Source organism: Mustela lutreola, chromosome 7, assembly GCF_030435805.1.
Source record: "Mustela lutreola isolate mMusLut2 chromosome 7, mMusLut2.pri, whole genome shotgun sequence".
NCBI lineage: Eukaryota > Metazoa > Chordata > Mammalia > Carnivora > Mustelidae > Mustela > Mustela lutreola.
Genome location: NC_081296.1, coordinates 109,042,004 through 109,063,067, shown reverse-complemented (window position 1 = coordinate 109,063,067; position 21,064 = coordinate 109,042,004). Strand labels below are relative to the sequence as shown.

The window sequence follows — 21,064 nt, the reverse complement described above, 5'->3', positions numbered from 1 at the left end:
TGAATTGCATTACTATTCATACCGATGGGCATCTTTAAATACTTTCATATCCTAATCAGAAAAGGTTTAGACAAAGCTCTCACCACTGAGCTATTTATTATCTCATAAGGCAACCACTGATTTAGCAGAGCAGGTATATATTATAACCAGGTATATACTGGATTTTCTGCTTCACTTTACCAATATCTAGTAGTAGATACTTATCTCTATTGGACATATCACTGTCTTTTTCTCTTATTTGACACTTTCTACCAGCAGTACCAAGTATTCCCAAACTGATAAATAAAAGGAAATGCTTCATCAGTATTTCATCTTGGGTGATCTGTTTTATAACATGGATCCCTTGAAAACTATTTATGGCATAGCTGCTGTATTTTATTTTATTCTATTTTTTAAAGATTTTATTTATTTGACACAGAGAGAGAGATCACAAGTAGGCAGAGAGGGAGGCAGAGAGAGAGAGAGGGAAGCAGGCTCCCTCCTGAGCAGACAGCCCAGATGTGGGGCTCGATCCCAGGACATTGAGATCATGACCTGAGCCGAAGGCAGAGGCTTAACCCACTGAGCCACTCAGGTGCCCCGAGCTGCCATATTTTAAAAGTGGACAGTTTCCGATGGAAAAACTGATGTGAGGAGGGGTTGTTGAAATTTTAAAATGCATGGGGAGGGATAGTTTTTAAACCTAATCAGGTGTGTGGGGTGCCTGGGTGGTTCAGTGGGTTAGGCCTCTCTGCCTTTGGCTCAGGTCATGATCTCAGCGTCCTGGGATTGAGCCCCACATGGGGCTTTCTGCTCGGCGGGGAGCATGCTTCCCCCTTTCTCTGCTTGACTCTCATCCTACTTGTGATCTCTCTCTCAAATATATAAACAAAATCTTTAAAAAAAAAAAAAAACAAAAGAAACCCTAATCAAGTGTGAAGTTAAAAAAAGAGTAATTTGTTGTATATTATTAAGCTAGCTATTGGAATAATATTATTCCAAGTTATTGAATTTTGGAAATATTATATTTTAACAGTTTTTATGATTTGGGAAGGGAGTTTTTGTAGTGACACTTTTTTTTTTTTATTGACAGGTGCATTCCTTGCAAAGGTTCTCGGTTTCCTCCCACCCTTCCACGACCTGCTGTAGCTATACTATCCTTTAAGCTTCCTTATTGTCAGATTGCAACAGAGAAAGGACAAATGGAGGTATGTCGAAATCTTACCTTGACACTCTGAATTTGATAATACACTGCCTGTGATGCAGACATTTAAAAATTTCCCTGATAAACAGTGTTGAATACTCATTACTTTATGATTAAATAAATAGTGGTGACAGGGTGGGAGGGTGACTGCTTATGATCACAAGGGTACCTGATTGCCGTCTCTGCGTCCAGGGATTTTGTCTGTGATGGAAATGGGCATGAACATCAGGGTAAAGGCTCTCACTCACTCTCAGAGTTGGGTGAGTGCCTGAGAGGGTAGACCTCCATAAATATTGGGTCTTAGACCAGGCTTGCTTCACTCTAGGCATAGCCCTGTACCATCAAAAGTCATTTGAAATCTTGTAATTAGTTACTTTAAATAGGAAGTAAACCAGCCTCTTAAAAAGTAGTACCACCTTCTCTGAGCATTAATGATAGCTAAGATACTGTTTAAAATGTTATATTTCCTTTTTTTTTTTTTTTTAAGTACAAAGGATGAAGTTAAGGTTTGGTATCATGTTAAAATTTGAATTACAAAATAAACTATAGAAAAAGTATTTAAAAAATTATTTTAATTCAGAATCCGTTATCTTAAGATAGATTTTTTTTTAAGATTTTATTTATTTATTTGACAGAGAGAGATCACAAACAGGCAGAGAGGTAGGCAGAGAGAGAGGAGGAAGCAGGCTCCCTGCTGAGCAGAGAGCCCCATGTGGGGCTCGATCCCAGGACCCTGAGACCATGACCTGAGCCAAAGGCAGCGGTTTAACCCACTGAGCCACCCAGGTGCCCCAAGATAGATATTTAATACTTGCCTGGTATTAAGCTGGTAGTTTTCTCTAAGCTGTTTTTTTCACTTTTGTAGGAACAATTTTGGCGTTCCATCATGTTTCACAATTACCTTGATTATTTAGCTAAAAATGGTTATGAGTATGAAGAAAGCACTAAAAATCAAGCAATAAAAGAACAACAGGAGCTTTTAATGAAAATGCTTGCGGTGAGTATAATAAATATGCTGGAAAAATTAAAGTTGCACTTTTCTATAGATTGGATTTCTTAAAAGTATGTGAATTAGCACCAAGTTCCACAACCTCAGAAACTTTTTTTAAAATTTTTAAAATTTTAATTCTAGTATCATTTATAGTGTTATGTTAATTTCAGGTGTACAATACAGTGATTTAACAATTCTATACATTACTCAATTATTTTCCAGTTGATGTTGCAGTTAAAATATTTTTAAAAATAAGTAAAATAATTTAGACATTACCTTGTAATTAAGATCATGAGCAGATATGTGTACTTTTAACCTCCTCCTCCTATTTCATCCATCTCCCTACCGATGTCTCCTATGGTAACCACCAGTTCTCTATAGTTAAGAGTCTAGTTTTTTTGTTTGTCCTTTTTTCTATGTTTGTTTTATTTCTTAAATTATACATATGAGTGAAATCATATGGTATTTATCTTTCTGTGACTCATTTCACTTAGCCTTATACTCTCTAGAGCCATCATGTTGTTGGAAAAACGTAAAGTTTTTTCTGGCGAGATAAACACAACACCAGGCAAAGTGGGTGCAAGGCAAGATTTATTAAAAACGCTCTCCGTCGAAGTTTCAGGGCTCAGGAGAAGGGGAGCCAGGAAAGTTGCGCCGGGAGGAGGTGGGCACCCTCGGGCGAGGTTCCGCCACTCAGAGTGGCGGAAGTCGCACCCAAGGCAGGGAGGAGGGGGCTTTTAAGGGGTCTCGGAGGAAGCTCAGGGGTCTTTTGGAAGTTTCCCTTATTTGGATATCCCGCCTGCTCATCGGGATCCCATTGGTCCATGGGAGCCCGGGGCGGGGGTCTCAGATTCCTGCTTGGGCCTTTGTTCTCCTGTCTGAGCTCAGGTCTTGTGGCGGGAACTTTCGCCATCTTTAGTAGCCCTTCCTGCCAGCCCAACAGTAGTATTCACTGTTGTCACCACTATGTGACACTGTCTTGAGTATAGTATTAAAGAAATTTTTTTCTAAAGATTTTATTTACTTATTTATTTGAGAGAGAGAGAGAATGAGAGAGTGTGACGGTGGGGGGGGAGGTTCAGAGGGAGAAGCAGACTCCCTGCTGAGCAGGGAGCCCAATGTGAGACTTAATCCTGGAACTCTGATCATGACCTGAACCAGAGGCAGTCACTTAACCAACTGAGTGCTTCCCAGTATTAAAGAAATTTAATTAGCTTATTGTAGAGTAAGTTTTGTTCCTTTTATAAAAATGTCATTTGTGGTGTAGGAGCTAGTAACCTTCTTATTTCCCACAGCACAGGTAAGAATATCCGTTTGGTTATTTACCATGTAGCATTGGAGGAGCATTTCCTCTGGAACAGTGTTTCTGAACAGAGTATATCAGTAGCTTAAGGACTGGTCAGTTCTTTAGCATTCCTGTCCCCCTGGCAAATGCTGGAACTTCAGCCTCATTACTATGAGAATCCTACTTTTCATTTCCAAATGTCACCTGAGGCAGAGTACTACCCTGATTAAGAAGTACTGTTTATAGATGAGTGATAGTAGGAACCTTGAAAAGGACATGCAGGTTATTGTCTAAACCTCTGTGCTGAGGCATGAGATGTGGGATGTCTAAGTAACAAAATAATCCTTCTACCCTATGAATTAGGAAACCCTTAGTAGTCTGTGAAGTACTAATTTTCCTTACATTGTACTTGAGTTGCCTCACTTTGAGTTGTAAAAATTCATACCAAAAGAAAAGTAGTCAAGTGTTTTCTAAGATGTTAAATGAATGCCCTTTGTTTTGTATTGTTACATATAAAAAAATAGAGCAAGAAAAAGAGAGTTGTTAATTAGAAGTTGTGTAACTGTTTCTGGAAGTTGGAGATCTTAGACAATCACACTTAAAAATGAATGGCTAAATCTACTTCTCCCCACCCAAACTCACTTAGTAGTATTTGTGTAACAATTCTGGGCAAAGTAATAACAAATAAATCATTTACTATCTATTCCTTTTTTGAACTTGCTGCCTTATTTGGCGAGGGTGGGGTGAGGGTGGGTGGGCAGTGAAACAAGTTTAAGAAAACTACATTTGAATTGTAAAGGAGTGTCTTTACTTCCCTTGCAATTAATAGCCTGAAATCCTAAGCCTTATTTCATTGAATCTAAGCTACTATTGATTGTAAAATGCATCATTATTTAAGCCTCCCCCAAATTGCTACAAATTAAACTCTGACCCACGGTCAGTTGTGAGATGCTCCCACTTTCAGAGATGTTAAAATGTATAAAAATATGGTTCTTAGAGTCAGTGAGATGCATTATCTAGAAAACTGATTTCTCAGTTTTATTACTAGTATCATTCTCTTATTTTTAAAAAGTTTCTCTTGGGTGTTATATGCAACTAATGAATTGTTGAGCACTACATCAAAAACTAATGATGTATTATATACTGGCTAACTGAACATAATAATAAATTTAAAAAATTTTTAAATAAAAAGTTTCCTTGACATGGCTTTATTTTTTTTCCATTCTGGGTTAGCTTTCTTGTAAACTGGATCGGGAATTCCGTTGTGTGGAACTAGCTGATTTAATGACTCAAAATGCTGTGAATTTAGCCATTAAATATGCTTCTCGTTCCCGGAGATTAATATTGGCTCAAAGACTTAGTGAACTGGCTGTAGAGAAGGCAGCTGAATTGGCAGCAACCCAGGTAGAAGAAGAGGAAGAGGAAGATTTCAGAAAAGAGCTGAATGCCGGGTAAGAAATAATCAGTTGCTTAAATTCTTCTTTAACATTCTGAATATTAAATTGGTCTTTTTTTTTTTTTTTTTTTTAATTTGACAGAGAGAAATCACAAGTAGACAGAGAGGCAGCCAGAGAGAGAGAGATAAGGAAGCAGGCTCCCTGCTGAGCAGAGAGCTGATGCGGGACTCGATCCCAGGACCCTGAGATCATGACCCGAGCCGAAGGCAGTGGCCCAACCCACTGAGCCACCCAGGCGCCCCAAATTGGTCTTTGTATAGCTCTTTTTTTTTTTTTTTAAAGATTTTATTTATTTATTTGACAGAGAGAAATCACAAGTAGATGGAGAGGCAGGCAGAGAGAGAGAGAGGGAGGCAGGCTCCCTGCCGAACAGAGAGCCCGATATGGGGCTCGATCCCAGGACCCTGAGATCATGACCTGAGCCGAAGGCAGCGGCTTAACCCACTGAGCCACCCAAGCGCCCCTGTATAGCTCTTTATTGAATAATATATTGTCTTTTAGTTACAGTAATACTGCTACAGAGTGGGGCCAGCCAAGGCTTAGAAACCAAGTTGAAGAAGATGCAGAGGACACCAGAGAATCTGATGATAAAGAAGAAGAACCAGAATTACATAACCATGGCAAGATTTTTTTTAAAAGATTCATTTATTTATTTTAGAGAAAGAGTATGTGTATGAGTTGGGGGAGGGACAGAGGGAGAGGTAGGGAGAGAAGCAGACTGCTCGCCAAGCGAGTAGCCAGATGGGTCTCAATTTCACAACCTGGAGATTATGACCTAAGCTGAAATCAAGAGTTGGATGCTTAACCAACTGAGCCACCCTGGTGCCCCATAAGATACATTTTTAAGGTAATTTAAGGATGAGAAATTTCATTTATGTGGCTTTCCCTATTTTACTTGGCTGAGGAAAATTGAATACCAGTGCTTTGTTAATATATCTATGCTGATTGTTGATTATAGAGAATAACTTTGTCTCCTCATTTACAATGTATTGTTTTAAATTTTATAGGACAGATTCCATTTTCTAAAAGTACAAATTCTGCTGATGTGCCAGCTATTAAGTCAGGTAAGAAATATTTGTGATTCTGTAATATCAAGAAAATTGTTCAAGTAGTCTTTAAAGTGATATATCTATTCAAATACACCCGTTTTGCCCACCCCCACCTCCACTCTTCTGCCCTCGGTTTGTTTTTATCAGAAATATTGTTTGTGAAACTGCTAATTTTACAAATATTTATTAAGTGCCTATTGTGTGTCAGGTATTTGACTAGGTGGGACATACAGAAGTCAGGTAGACATGCATGGTTCACTCCTGCGTAAATCTTACATAGTATCAACTGAATTTTTAAACCATGTGTATATAGTCCTTTGATTTTAAAAAATTACCTGTAAACACATGTACAGAGTATTATAAGAACATATAACAGTGTGCTGTAATCTAGTCAGAGGTAAGGGCTTTGTCAGGACCCCAAGAGAGGCCTCATGGAATGTTTAAAGCAGAGGTGAATAAGAATCAGCTAGGCTGAAGTGGGTGAGAGCAGAAGCAAGGGAAAGGCGTGTGACTTAAGGAATAGCATTTGCGAAGACTAAGAGTAGTGCGAAGAGCACAGAGGCAGAGAAATATGACACCTAGTGGTTTTGGAGGGAAGGGCGGGAGCTAAATCATGCAGATCCATGGAGGCCACAGTAAGGATTTTGATCTTTATTCTGAGGTCACTGGGAGGCCTTTGTAGGTTTAAAGCAGAGGCAGAGTGTGCACACTGGCAGAGGAGGAATGCACATAAGGAGACAGCTCAAGTGACATTGAATAGTGTCTTAGACTCGGGTGGTGGTGACTAATGGGAGAAAGAATGAGAAGAATTGATAAAGTGTTGCTGAAGAAAATGTAGAGAGAATGAAAGTTCAGGGTATACAGAATGACTCAGTTTCCCAGCTTGAATATTTGAATGAATGATGGTACCATTTACTGGGTTAGAAAACACTAGGGAAACTCAGGTTTAGATAGGAGGAAGATGAACTACTATTGGATGTTTGGGTTAGGAACTCAGGAAAGTAGTCTGGGAGGGAGATATAAAGTGAAAATTGTTGGCATAATGATAGCAATTTAAATCATGGGCATGGGTGATTGAGCATTGGAGGAGGATATAAAGTGAGAAGAAAAGTGAGCTTAGGGGGTGCAGAATCCCCAGCATTTAAACACTGAGCAGAGGAGGAACCATCAAAAGAAAATGAGGTAAGAGAGGAAGGAGATAGGAACATGGAATCTCAGAACTCAAGGGTAGGAAACAGTATCAAAAAGAAAGGGACACTCAGCTATGTAGAATGCTATTGAGTGGGTCAAAATGATGATGACTGAAAACTACCCACCATATTTGGCCACACGGACTTTATTGGGTCCTTAGCAAGAGCAGATTCTATAGGATAGTAGGGCTGGAAGCCATTATATTTTGGATGTGGGAATGTATGAACCTTGAGGAACTGGGAATAGCTTTGTTGACAACTCTCGAATTTGGCTCTATGGGGTTGAGAGGGCTTGTTTTTGTTTGTTTAAGTTAGGAAACTTGAGTAGCCAATAAAGAGGAAAAAGTAGTATACATCCAAAGATGGTGTAGGCACTGATAGGGTGAGTTTCCTGACAAAGCAGGAGGGATTGGGATCTAGGGCACAAGTAGAGGAGTTGTTAACTTAGCTAAAACGAGTCACCGTTCTTCCATGGTAATAGGAGAAAAGGATAGATCTATATGAATATTGGGTTGTTATATTTCATATTAACAAGTTGGGGTAGTTCCCATTTACTAGCTTGTATTTTAGCTTGGAAAGAGGTAGGAGGTCATATATAGTTGTTAATAGTTTTAAAGCTGCAAAATACATTTGTTTTTGTACGATACATATTAAAATATTCCATCTATTATTAGAGAGATCAGAAGTCTTCTATGTTTTGCCGCTATTAAGTGAGGGTTTCTTTCTTACGAAAGGTGCAGTTACCTGTAGCAACCAAGGACGAGTAAACCCCTTCAAGGTAAACTCTTTCTAGTGATATTTAAAATGTATTTCAGTACATTTTTATACAAAGAAATATTTCCAGACTACCAGATGACACTCTCCAGACTTGGAGGCATTAAAGACTAAAGCAGATCTTCATGAAAACAGATGAAAGCAGCACTAGTTCATACTTGGTCTAAGAGTTATATGTTCTACTTACCCTCTAAATACTGATTTTTTTTTTAAAGATTTTATTTATTTACTTGAGAGAGAGAGAGTGAGAGAGCATGAGAGGGGAGAAGGTCAGAGGGAGAAGCAGACCCCATAGAGCTGGGAGCCTGATGTGGGACTTGATCCCAAGACTCCGGGATCATGACCTGAGCTGAAGGCAGTTGTTTAACCAACTGAGCCACCCAGGTGCCCCTCTATACTGATAGTTTTGAAAGATTATTCCCTCTTTTCCTTGGGGATGTGATATATTTAATATGTGTATCAGTCTTAATTTTATTGTACAAAATGTGTTCAATTCCAAATGTGAGACCACAATATAAACCTGACATACTTTAAGGAAAAATTAATCTCTTGGGATTTTTTTTCTTCTTTAAATATAAAATGCTAATAGTTTGTTCTTTAGGTATCAGCCAATTCCAAAGAACCATCCACTTCAGTGAATTCAGCACGTTCAAGTAATATTTTAGACAATATGAACAAATCATCCAAGAAATCTACTGCACTTAATCGAGCTACAAATAATGAAAAGTCTCCAGTTATAAAGCCTCTAGTTCCAAAGCCAAAGTCTAAGCAGGTACAATTTCAACTACCAACATTAACAATAAGCAGCACATATTCTGTTTGTTTTGTTCACTCTTTCAGGTATGGGACAGGAGGCTCCAGTTGTTTATGATTGATTGTCTAGCAAGGGTAGTGGTTGTCCAATCTGATTTTGTTTTCTTTCCACCTCCCAAAAAGTATATATATGTATATATATACTTATATATATATAAGTATATATATATATGTATGTATGGTATACATATACATATATACCATACATACACACATATATATAACATATATATATAACATACATACATATATATACATACACATTCAGGGCCCAGGGACTCAGGAATCTGTTTGGTCTTTAAAAAAAATTTCCCAGATGATTCTGATGCGTGTCTTTGTTTAAAGATGATGCTGTAGTAGCTGGCACCAATCTTTTTTTTTTGAAGATTCTATTTATTTATTTGACAGAGAGAGAGACAGCAAGAGAGGGAATACAAGCAGGGGGAGTGGAGAGGGAGAAGCAAGCTTACCGCTGAGCAGGGAGCCCAATGTGGGGCTTGGTCCCAGGACCCTGGAATCATGACCTGAGCTGAAGGCAGATGCTTAACAGCTGAGCCACCCAGGCACCCCCCAGTCTTGTTCTGTATTCTGATTTTGCCTTCTGGTTTCAGCGCAGATTTTGTATTTCATCCCAGATTTGTCATTAGTACAATAGATCTTTTTTCTTTTCCATTTCATATAGTAAAATTCAGCACTTAGAAAATACGGAATTTGTAGTTTTAGGGGATTTTGTGTCTGTAGTCTTGTTTATGTTCAGCTGAAAACTTCAGGGGGCTTCTTCACATGTTGGTTTAAGAATTCTACATATATTTTCCCACACTTTTCAAAAGTTGATTGTAGTATATAATATCTTACTAGATTTTGTTGCAGTATTCATTATGTTTTTACAGGCATCTGCAGCATCCTATTTCCAGAAAAGAACTTCCCAAACTGATAAGACTGAGGATGTAAAAGAAGAACATCCTAAAAAGTCATCATCTGAAACACCAGCTATGTCTCCTCAAAGCACTGAAAATCAAAGGTCAGTACATAAATAAATTTATTATTCTTAAGATATAATATCCCAATAAAAGGCATACAGAAACAATACAAAATTACTCAACCCTCTTGTTGATTATTACAAGTAATACATTGACACTGTTAGTGGACATTCTGAAGACATAACTTTAAGGAAAGGAAGCCATAAATATTGATTAATGTCTATTTATGTTACTTAATAAGATCCACCCTGATAAATTATATGTGTTTTAAATTGTACATATTTTATAATTTTTTTGTTTATCTTAAAATAGATAGTTGCATGGGAGAAACAGTGAAAAGTTACCCAAAAAAAGTGTGATAAAGAGTAAACATCTTTCCTGTCCACCCAGTTCCCCTCTTGCACAGTCACTACAACAGATTTCTCACATAGCCCTCCAATATTTTTTGTGCATGTTCAAACACTTAGATTTATCTATTTTTTTATTTTTACAGAAATGGTAGCATACATGTTATTCTGTACCTTGCTTCTTTTCATTTAACATTTTTTATAGAGCATCTCATATTACTACATAAAGAGTTTCTTTAATCTTTTCACATACACTGAATGGATATACCATAATTTATTCAGTTCTCTACTGGTGGACAGAAGGTGGTTGCTGGTCTTTTGCTAGTACAAACGGTAGCACAAAGAATAACTTCATATGAATGTCATTTCTCACATATACCTATAGCTATAAGATGAATTCCTGTATGCTTCAAGTTAATGTGCACTTGTAATTTCAATAGATATTGCCAAATTTTTCTCTGTTGATGTTGTATCATTTTCTGTGCCTCCTGCAATATGAGAGTTCTTATTTGCCTGTATCCTATTTGTCTGCCAGTGTAATATGTTACCACATTTCTTGAGGTCTCTCTTTTTTTTAAAGATTTTTATTTATTTTCTTGTGAGAGAGCGCTCAAGCGCAAGCAGGGAGGAGGGGCAGAGGGAGAAGGAGAAGATGACTCCCCGCTGAGCAGAGAGCCCGACATGGGACTCAGTCCCAGGATCCCTGAGATCATGACCTGAGCCAAAGGCAGATACTAACCCACTGAGCCACCCAGGTGCCCCTTAAAGGTTTTATTTTTTAAGTAATTTCTATACTCAACATAGGGCTCAGACTCATTACCCCAAGTTCAGACGCTGCATGCTCTACCAGCTGAGCCAGCCAGGTGCCACTCATGTTAACCAATTTAATCTGAGGAGTAGCTTTGGTTTTTATTTTTCCCATTTTTGTCCTGAATTCAAATCAGATATTAAATGATGAAGATTTTATTTAAGAAGATTCCAATTTTTTTTTTTACTATCAGTGAGCTATACAGAAAACTTACTTACATGAAATTTCATTAAAGAATTATCACTGCTTAACTAAATTTTTTTTTAAAAGATTTTATTTATTTATTTGACAGAGAGAGAGAGAGATCACAAGTAGGCAAAGAGGCAGGCAGAGAGAGGGGGGTAAGCAGGCTCCCCGCTGAGCAGAGAGCCCGATGCGGGGCTTGATCCCAGGACCCTGAGATCATGACCTGAGCCGAAGGTAGAGGCTTACCCCACTGAGCCGCCCAGGCACCCCTTAACTAAATATTTTGTCACAAATGTTGATATACTCAATCAGAAGAGAAATGTTCGATTTTGTTTTTCTCTTGAACAATAGCTGTTTGGGGAGAGATTGTAAGCTATTAGCTAGACTTGCCCCAAGTTTGATTAAAATGAATATTTCTAGAAATTCAAGAACCTTTGTTTAGTGTTGCTGTTTATTTTTATTTGCTCTATTATTTTTCTGAAAGTAGAAGTATATTAGGATATTTCCAAAAATTGGGCAAGTAGTTCTAGCCAGACTAATAATATTTTTTTAATAGCTTGTTTTTCTAAAAATTAAAAAGTTTAGGCAAAATCCCACAATTACTCATAAAGGTAATTCTTCCCTATCTTTTTTTAGTAAAATTAAGATGTTATATTTAACGAGATTTGTATTAGAGCTATAATGTTATATCCTGTCTTTCTGGTTCCATTTAAAATTTTATCATAAATATTTTTCTGTGGTATTTTTGCATCTAATTTTTGCTGTGTCCTTAAATTTATTATTCAGGCTCCATTTGGCTACAGGGTAGTGTGGGGCAGTAGTAGAGCTGATGTGTTAAGCATGGGGACGCTGGAGTCACACTGCCAAATTGTTCAATCCCGGGTCTGATTTCTGCTGTGTAATCTGGAATAAGTTATTTCAAGTTTCTGAGCCTCAATTTCCTCATCCATGGAATGGAGACAGTAATTGCACCTATCTCATAGGGTGAAATGAGGTAATACATGGCTTTTAGAACAATGCCTAGCACATAGTAAGTGCTCAGTAAATATTAAATGTTTACGTTAAAAACCTTTGCTTATGACCTAAAGACAATTGTGTCAGAAGTAAAGTCTAATGAAATTGACAAGTGTGCTGTGTTTATGCTTTACATAATAGTTGCACAAGAAAGGACCCCCACTCCCAGGTCACCTATGAGAGCAGAGAGGGGTTGGGTAAGGATCTTGAGAGAAATAAGAATTTCAAATAGCTGGTTTGGGAAATGGAAAGAGAACCCACCAAAGATACTTGGAAAAATTTTACTGGCCCAGCGGGGCTGAGGGGAATTGGAGATCTTGAGTGTGTAGGTATTCTAAAAAGAGCTGAAAGGGTAGAGTTCATGGTTGCTCCACTTGGAAAATACAAATATGTAAAATCTTTGAATTGATCTTACAAAGGATTTTTCAGTTCGTTATTCCCATGGTCTCCAGGGTAATATGTAGTATGAATATTAACAGATGTAATTAATTGTGTCTCTCGGGGCGCCTGGGTGACTCAGTTGGTTAAGTGTCTGCCTTTGACTCAGGTCATGATCCCAGAGTCCTGGGATCAAGCTGGCATCAGGCTCCCTGCTTCTCCCTCTCCTGTTCCCCCTGCTTGTGCTCTCTCTGTCAAAAAAAAAATCTTAAAAAAAAATTAATTGTGTCTCTCTTACTTTATATAGGTATGCAAAGACTAATGGTTCATTACTAACCTGGAAAATCATAAAGCACTTTAAACTGCATTTTAAGTATAAAATTTTTTTCACATAATTGCTATTTTAGGCCAAAGACTGGGTTCCAGATGTGGCTAGAAGAAAACAGAAGTAGTATTTTGTCTGACAATCCTAACTTTTCAGATGAAGCAGACATAATAAAAGAAGGAATGATGAGATTTAGAGTATTGTCAGCTGAAGAAAGGAAGGTAAGGATAATTTTGCTGAGATTGAGATCTTATTAAATTCCCAGATTTTAAAAATTCTTACAGAAAATTCCCTTTTTCTGTTTTTGGAAATTGCAGATACTCTGGTACACTCTTGGTTGAGAGGGAATTAAATAACTGAAATGTCAGCTTTGACTGCATGGGTGTGTAATAATTATTATTTAGTGCCGGGGTTAAATTTGGGGTAGATATACTGTTTATATCTGTATATAAGTTCCTATATAATGCAAGTTAGTAGGCTACTCTAAGAAAAATTACATTACTTCTAAATCAAAAGCAAACTAAGTGAATAAGTAAGAATGAAATTCACATGTTTGGATTTTAAGGTTCTTGTAATTTAAGAAGAATTTTTTAAAATGCTGTGTACTTCAATGTACTACACATTGAATACAAAGTGAGAATACTGGACTGTCTGGCTGGCTCAGTCAGTAGAGCAAGTGACTCTTGATCTTGGGATTGTGAGTTTAAGCCTCACTATGGGTATAGAGCTTACTTTAAGGAAAAAAAAAAAAAAACAACCCAAAAACCCAAAATGAGAATACTGCTTTTGGGGAGAAAAGGTAGTGTTCTATTATAGCCTTTCACTTGGAAATTAGGACAGGTGGCTGGTACCTATTGCTCCTCATGTAATTTCTGCCATGTGAGGGAGGGCTAGGAGCAGCTTTCTGGTGCAAGGGGAAGGAATGTTCAGGGTATATCAGTTAAATCCTCAGATTTCACTTCCCCAGGGCTGACAGTACACAGCATGGGCACCTGGTGAAATAGATACCTGCCTCGATAAACTGGATTTTAAGAATAAAGTGCATTACAAAATGAGGAGGCTAGAAACTGGTTTAACCACCTCTAGCCTTATTAGAATTTCACTGGCAACTTCATACTTCTCATTTTTTATAAGAATTTATAAGAGGATAGAAATTCTAAAGAATTAGATAAAATGGCATTTGAATGGTTTTATACAGCAGAAGAGGAAGAGACTTAGTAAAGGTTGTGATTGTGTATTTGAATACTTAAAAATGTAATTAGTATTGTTAAGGTAAACCTTAAACGTTTTCTTAAATCCAGTCTGTTAATGTGAGAAATTCTGCAGCTTCAAAGGGTTCCTTTTCTGTAGTAAAGAAACGGGAAAAGAAGCAAAGTGGAAGAACTGGAGGAACTATTACATATTAAAATAGATTTAAGAGACTGATGGAGGGGCGCTTGGGTGCCTCAATCAGTTAAGCATCGGGCCCTTGATCTCTGCTCAGTTCTTGATCTCAAGGTTGTGAGTTCAAGCCCTTCATTGGTCTCCATGCTGGGTGTGGAACCTCCTTAAAAAATCAGTCATTCAGTGAATAAGAGACAAATGGAAACGACTGAACTTCATAAGGTTCTTGCTTAGTGAATAGAAGCCAGTCCTTAAAGAATATCTGAAATGTCATTCCTGAAATGACAAAGTGATAGGGATGAAGAACAGAGCACTAATTACCAGGAGTGGGGACCTGGGTAGGAAGTGTAGGTTTGGGGGACAACATGAGGGATCCTTATAATGATGGAACTGTTTTGTATCTTGAACATGGAATCTACATTGGAATTAAATATACACAACACACATAGGAGTAGAAATAAAAAAGAGAGGAATTGTATTGATGTCGGTACCCTGATTGTGATACTACATTTGTTTTGCAAGATGCTTCTATTGGGGTAAACCGGGAAACTGGTACATGAGATCCTTCCGTATTGTTACCTACAACTGCTTGTAAATAATCTCAAAAAGTTTCATTTTTTAAAAAGTAGCTGCTGTTATAATATTTTGCACTTAATATGGTTAAATACAAGCAGAGTTTAGATTGAAATATTAGAGGTAGAATGTAAATTTTTTAACGTGCTCTGCAATTAAGTAAAATCTGTTAACAATGAGAACCCTTAATGATTAGCTTAACAATTCAAGTGCTAATTATGCTGCTTTTAAAAAAAAATTCTGCTCTTTTATATATGGATTTTTACCTGGAAAAGAAAGGAAATAATTTTCTTCCTATTTCTTTGTTACTGCCTAAAAATCTTTCCTCCTCCCATATTTTTACAAAGGCATGGGCTTCCAAGGCCAAAGGAGGAACTACAAGTGATGGAGCTGAAGCAAAGAAGCGAAAACATGTGGTTGATGAAAGTTATGAAACTGAAAATGAGAAGGAAAAAGCAAAGGAGAATCTGAATTTGCCTAAAAAGCAAAAACCTTTAGATCTTTCGACCAATCAGAAGCTGTCAGCTTTTGCATTTAAGCAGGAATAGAGTTAAAGAAAGTGGGAAAGTGGGTAATGGATTTTTTATTCATCATTGATAAATCTGGACTTTAAAAAAAAAAAAAACTTTAGAAAACTTATTATATATTTTTGAGAGTTTAGTGACAACTACCTGTCTTCGTAAGATAATGTGGTGATTATATTGGTGTAGGTGACAGGGCATGTGTAAAAACTGTCATCTCTGCAGATTGCTCTGCTCCCAAATGGAGGGACATTGAGAAACACTGTGATTAGTCACCGATGTGAAGCCACTGGCGTGTCCTAGTGGAAGCCAGTTTGGTGTTGTTTCTTACCTTTAAAATCATCAAAGCCAATGTCTTAAAACCTCTGAACACTGAAGTACCTTCAAGGGGTTTCCTCGTTCGGTTTATGTCATGTACGGAGAAGTATTACAGAAGTTGTCCTCCAGGTTTGTTACCATAGACTCTTCTCTATGTCTATACTGAATTAGGGACCATGTTTTTTAATATGAACCCTAAACATGTAAATGATTTTTTAGATGAGATTTTTTTATTTTGTTTGTTTCAGAAATTTCTTCACATAGGGGTTTCAGTTGTCTTTGTATTTGCCTGGTTTTTAAAAAATAAATGACTTTCACATTTCCATATTTAGCTTGCTGTGGTCTTAACATTGTATTTCCATGAAATGAAAGTATTTCTAGAAAATGCAGTTTATATTTATTGCCATAATTTCCACCATCATCCCCATCCTGCTAAGCATCATACACATGGAAAAGAAGATTGTGGATACTGTTTTGATAGTATTTCAGCCCAGGGCATAATGTGTTCTTGGTAAGATACTCTGGTTATCATCATCAGCAGTACTTTCCTGAGCAAGTCTTTGAAGCCTTGATAAGAGAGTAGTTGAAGAGTTAGGGAAAGTGTTGAACTCCTCTTTAATTTTGGACAAACAAGATTTAATTATTTCATATATTTTTGGTTATTATTCTAAGCAGAGTTTAATATAAATGCAGCCACTTAATGAGAGCAGAGTACACAGGGGTGGGGATGAAAGGGGGGTTATAGTAAAAATAAATCAGGTGGCTCAGAATTGAGGATGGTATTATATATTGGAAGGAATATAAAATGTTGAAAATTCAGATATGTAGAAGCCAAAGGTACGCTTTATCATGATGACTAAGGTTAGGAAGGAATGCATTTCTGACTTTTTAATTAGTAGCTAGTATAGAGGGACATTATAGTGCAGTGGTTAGGAGCACAGATTTCAAAGCCAAACAACCTGGGTCTGAAGACTCCCTGTAATACCTACCAGCCAAATAAACCTTGGACAGGTTTCTAGCCTTTGACCACTCATCTGTAAAATGGGTATAATAATAGTACCTACTTTAGGGTTATGGGAATTAAATGAGATAAAAGCACTTAGTTCCTAGTACGTAGTAATGTTTTATATAGATGTTGGCTATTATTAGTTATGCTATTGGGTATTTGATGTTGCTTCATTATTTGATTTTGTTCTGAATACTGGATGAATTTTTATTCAAGAAGTTGAGGTAAAAGTTTATAGTACTTTGGAAAACATGTTTGTAGACATACATTTATTTTTATTTCTTCAACTTATTTGTTGTACATAGGATATAGTCCTTCAGTTATTACAGTTCCATAGGAACCTGATAATACTAAGGATTTGAAGGAAAAGGTGGTTTTTTTTTAAAGATTTTATTTATTTGTCAGAGAGCGTACACAAGAGAGCACAAGCAGACAGAGTGGCAGGCAGAGGCAGAGAAAGAAGCAGGCTCCCTGCTGAGCAAGGAGCCTGATGTGGGACTTGATCGCAGGACCCCGGGATCATGACCTGAGCTAAAGGCAGAGGCTTAACCAACTGAGCCAACCAGGTGTCCCAAAAAGGGCTTTTATTTGGTTGAAGGAACATTTTTGTATTGACTTGGTTTAAATTTTAAATCAGAACTTGAAAACCAAGAAACATTACCTTTATTCCTTTGCTATATAAGATTAAACCTTTAAAAAGAATTTTTTTCAGAGAATTGGGACTTAAGAGTGGGAAAATGGAAATGGAAGTGAATGAATATATTAACCACCATCATGATTTCAATAATATTGCCCATTCTGAGCTTGTTATGTGCTGTAGAATATAGCCATTTGTTTAATTTCATTCTTTGTATGAAATAGTAAAAACTTCTCAAAGAGGAGGTTCTTTTTATACTTTATATTCATCAAAAGAGCATCATCTGATTATTCCAGAGAGCAAGTGAGTGAGCACTGAGTTATGCCTGCCGCCTCTGGGCGCTGTGGTAATCTACAGCCTATCGTATCAGTGCAGCAGCCTGTGGTGAGCCACTGTCACCAACATGAAACAGATCCCTGTAGACAAAAAGATGCCCATCCATGTAGAAAGTATCTTAATCAGTGACTGGTTGTCTTATGGGTCTTTCTTGTTTTCCAACTGCTTTATTATAGAAGTATGTAATTTTTCCTCAGGTTTCTATTTTGAAAATTTTCACACCTAAGGAAAATTTCAAGTAGTGCAGTGAACATAATTCAACCTTTATCTGAGGATTGACTTACTGTTGACATTTTGTAATACATGCTTTATAAATAGGGTTTTTCCCAAGCCCTTTGAAATATGCATCATAATATTTCACCCTCAGTGCCTCAAGCTGTGTCCCCGAAGAACAAAGACATTCTTTTTTATGTAACCACAATATATTATACCAAAGAAATCTAACAGAAGAGCATTATTACCTAAAATGCATTTCATATTAAAATTTCCCCTAAAGCATCCTTTAGCCTTTCCTCCCTGCCAACCACCCAATCTAGGATCAATCAAGAATCCTGCATTGAAAAAATCTTTTTAAAAATCCGGCATTTCATTTAATTAGAAGTGTATACATTTTTTTAGTTTGAGTTGACATACAGTATTCTATTAGTTTTATATTAATTTATATTAATTATTAGTTTATATTAGTTTTCAACATGTATGCATTATAATAGAAGTCATAATTTTTAAAAGATTTTATTAATTTATTTGAGAGAATACAAGCAGGGGGAGAGGGAGAAGCAGACTCCCTGCTGAATAGGGAGCCCAACACAGGCACGCAGGGCTTGATCCCAGGAACCTTGGATCATGCCCTGAGCTGAAATCGGACACTTAATCAACGGCAACCAAGAGGGCCCAGAAGTACAACTTTTTTAATATGGGAAGAATAAGGAGGAATATCCCCTCCAATCCTAATATCTGGAGGTAACCACTGTTAATATTTTGGTGTATGTCATCAGGCTTTCTTCTGTGCATGTGTTTTTTCTTTCACATAGATATGCTGTCCAAATTCATGGTCCCAAAAGGTATAAAAAAAGGACCCAAAAAATCCAAAAGAAAACCAAACAACTCAAACCTAAAATTTGAAGTGTTGCCTTTTGCTGGTGATGGTCTTGTTGTTGTTTATGATACCCTGTATCATAAAAGGTAAAAAGTGATGGAATTGAAAATAAACATAATGGGATCAGAAAGCCAAAAGTTGGTTCTTTGAAAGACAAATTTGGAAAATATCTGGCAAGATTAATCATAATAGAAAAAGAGTGATAAGTGATTCTAGGAATAGAAAGGAATGTATTAACTACAAATGGTACAGATTTTTGAAAGAGGCCTATCATGATCAGTTTTGTCTGTCAATTGCCTAGGCCACATCTGCCAGTTATTCAGTGAAACACTAACCTATGTACTGCTATGAAGGTATTTTACAGATTATATTATAATCAGGTGACTTTAAGTAGGATAATCCTAGATAATGTGGGTGGGCCTGATTCAATCAGTTGAAAGACTTTCTTAAAGAGCAGAACTGAGGCTCTCCTGAGGGAGAAGAAATAAACCTGTACACAGCAGTTTCAGCTCAAGCCAGATTTCCTGCCTGCCCTTCCTAGAGGTCTACACTGTATATCTAGGGTTTCAGACTTGCCTTCTAATCTCCATAACTGTGTGAGTGAATTCCTGCAAGAAATCTTCTAATATATTTTCCTGCTAGTTCTATTTCTCTGGTTGAACACTGACCAATTCAGGACTATTATAAATAACTTTATGACAGTAAGTTGGAAAATTTTGATGAAATAAGTACCTACAAAAGCAGAGCTTAGTAAAAGTGACTTAAGACATCAAAACTCTAAAATACTTAGGAATACACTTGACAGATAAGCAAAACTTTATACTCTGACCTACAAAACATTGTTGAAAGACATAAAAGAAGACCTAAATAAATGCAAAGACACCCTGTATTTACGGACTAGAAGACTTAACACTGCATTATTAGAATGGCCATATTCCCCAAACTGATCTACAGATTCAATGCATTCTTGATCAAAACCCCAGCTGGGTTTGGTTTTTGTTTGTTTTTTGCAAAAAATGACAAATTCATCCTAAAATTCATATAGAAATTTAAGGAGCCCAGAATAGCCAAAATAATCTTTAAAAAGAAAGAACAAGTTGGAGGATTCACACTTCATAATTTCAAAACTTTGTGAAGCTATAACAATGAAGACAATGTGGTCCTGGCAGGAGAGTAGACCTATAGATCAATGCAATGGAACTGAGAGTCTAGAAATAAACTCTGTCAATTGATTTTTCACAAGGTTGGTGGAGCAATTCAATGGGAAAATGTTAGTCTTTTCCACAAATGGTGCCAGGACAACTGGATACATGTAAACACGTGCATATTTTTTTTTAAAGATTTTATTTGTCAGAGAGCATGCATACAAGCGTGGGGAGTAGCAGGTGGAGGGAGAAGCAGGTTCCCAGCTGAGCAAAGAGTCTAATGTGGGACTCAATCCCAGGACTCTGGGATCATGACCTGAGCTAAAGGCAGATGCTTGACTGACTGAGCCACCCAGGCATCCCCATACATTTTTACTTTAAAAAAAAAAAAAAATTAACTCCAAATAGATTATGACTTAAATGTAAGCTACAAACGATTTTTAGAAGAAAACAAATGTAAATCTTTATGACGTTGGATTAAACAATGGTTTCTTAGATATAGCATCAGAAGGAAACACAACAAAAAATACGTGGGTGGGAGAATGGGTGAAATAGGTGATAGGGATTAAGGAATGCACTTGTCATGATGAGCACGAAGTGATGTGCACAGAATTGTTGCATCACTATCTTGCATACCTGAAACTAATATTACACTATGTAAATTAACTGGAATTAAAAAATAAGGCAAAGTCAACATCAAAATTTAAAATGTGCTTCAAAAACACCATCAAGAAAGTGAAAAAGCCAGAATGGGAACTTTTTTTTTTTTTTTTTGCAAATAATACCTGCTAAGGGACTTGCATCTAGAATGTATAAATAACTCTTAAAACTCAATAATTAAAGGACAATCCAATTTAAAAGTGGTCAAAGGACTTGAACAGACATTTCTCCAAAGACAATAAACAAATGCCCTATAAACAGATGAAAAAGTGCTCAGTATCTAGCCAGCAGGAAAATGCAAATAAAAACCTCAAAGAGATATATCACACCCACTAAGTTGGCTATAATGAAAAAGATGGACAATAACAAGTCTTGGTGAGGAGGATATGGAGAAACTGGAATCCTCAGATACTGGAATGTAGGAATTAAACATGACAGATTTGTGATTCCTCTAAAGGTTAGAGTTCTCATATGACCCAGCATTTCCACAACTAGGTATAAATCCAAGAGTGATAAAAACATGTATACACAAAAATTGGTACATGAAAGTTCAGAGCACCATCATTTATATACCTAAAAAGTAAAAACAACCTAAATATCCATCATGTG

General features: G+C 36.9%; 1 protein-coding gene across 2 annotated transcripts in view; it reads left to right on the top strand.

The window, feature by feature from the left end:
- The window catches only part of WDHD1 (WD repeat and HMG-box DNA binding protein 1), a 66,266-nt gene extending 50,364 nt beyond the window's left edge, over positions 1–15,902 (top strand). For both annotated transcript variants that reach the window (XM_059182150.1, XM_059182151.1), the window contains 10 exons: positions 1,073–1,187; positions 2,049–2,180; positions 4,693–4,910; positions 5,418–5,536; positions 5,924–5,980; positions 7,890–7,933; positions 8,531–8,701; positions 9,633–9,763; positions 12,863–13,001; positions 15,084–15,902. In XM_059182150.1, the coding sequence (XP_059038133.1) occupies positions 1,073–1,187; positions 2,049–2,180; positions 4,693–4,910; positions 5,418–5,536; positions 5,924–5,980; positions 7,890–7,933; positions 8,531–8,701; positions 9,633–9,763; positions 12,863–13,001; positions 15,084–15,284 (1,327 nt within the window). In that variant the 3' untranslated portion in view covers positions 15,285–15,902. The remainder of the gene's footprint in view (positions 1–1,072; positions 1,188–2,048; positions 2,181–4,692; positions 4,911–5,417; positions 5,537–5,923; positions 5,981–7,889; positions 7,934–8,530; positions 8,702–9,632; positions 9,764–12,862; positions 13,002–15,083) is intronic.
- The last annotated feature ends 5,162 nt before the right edge of the window (positions 15,903–21,064 follow it).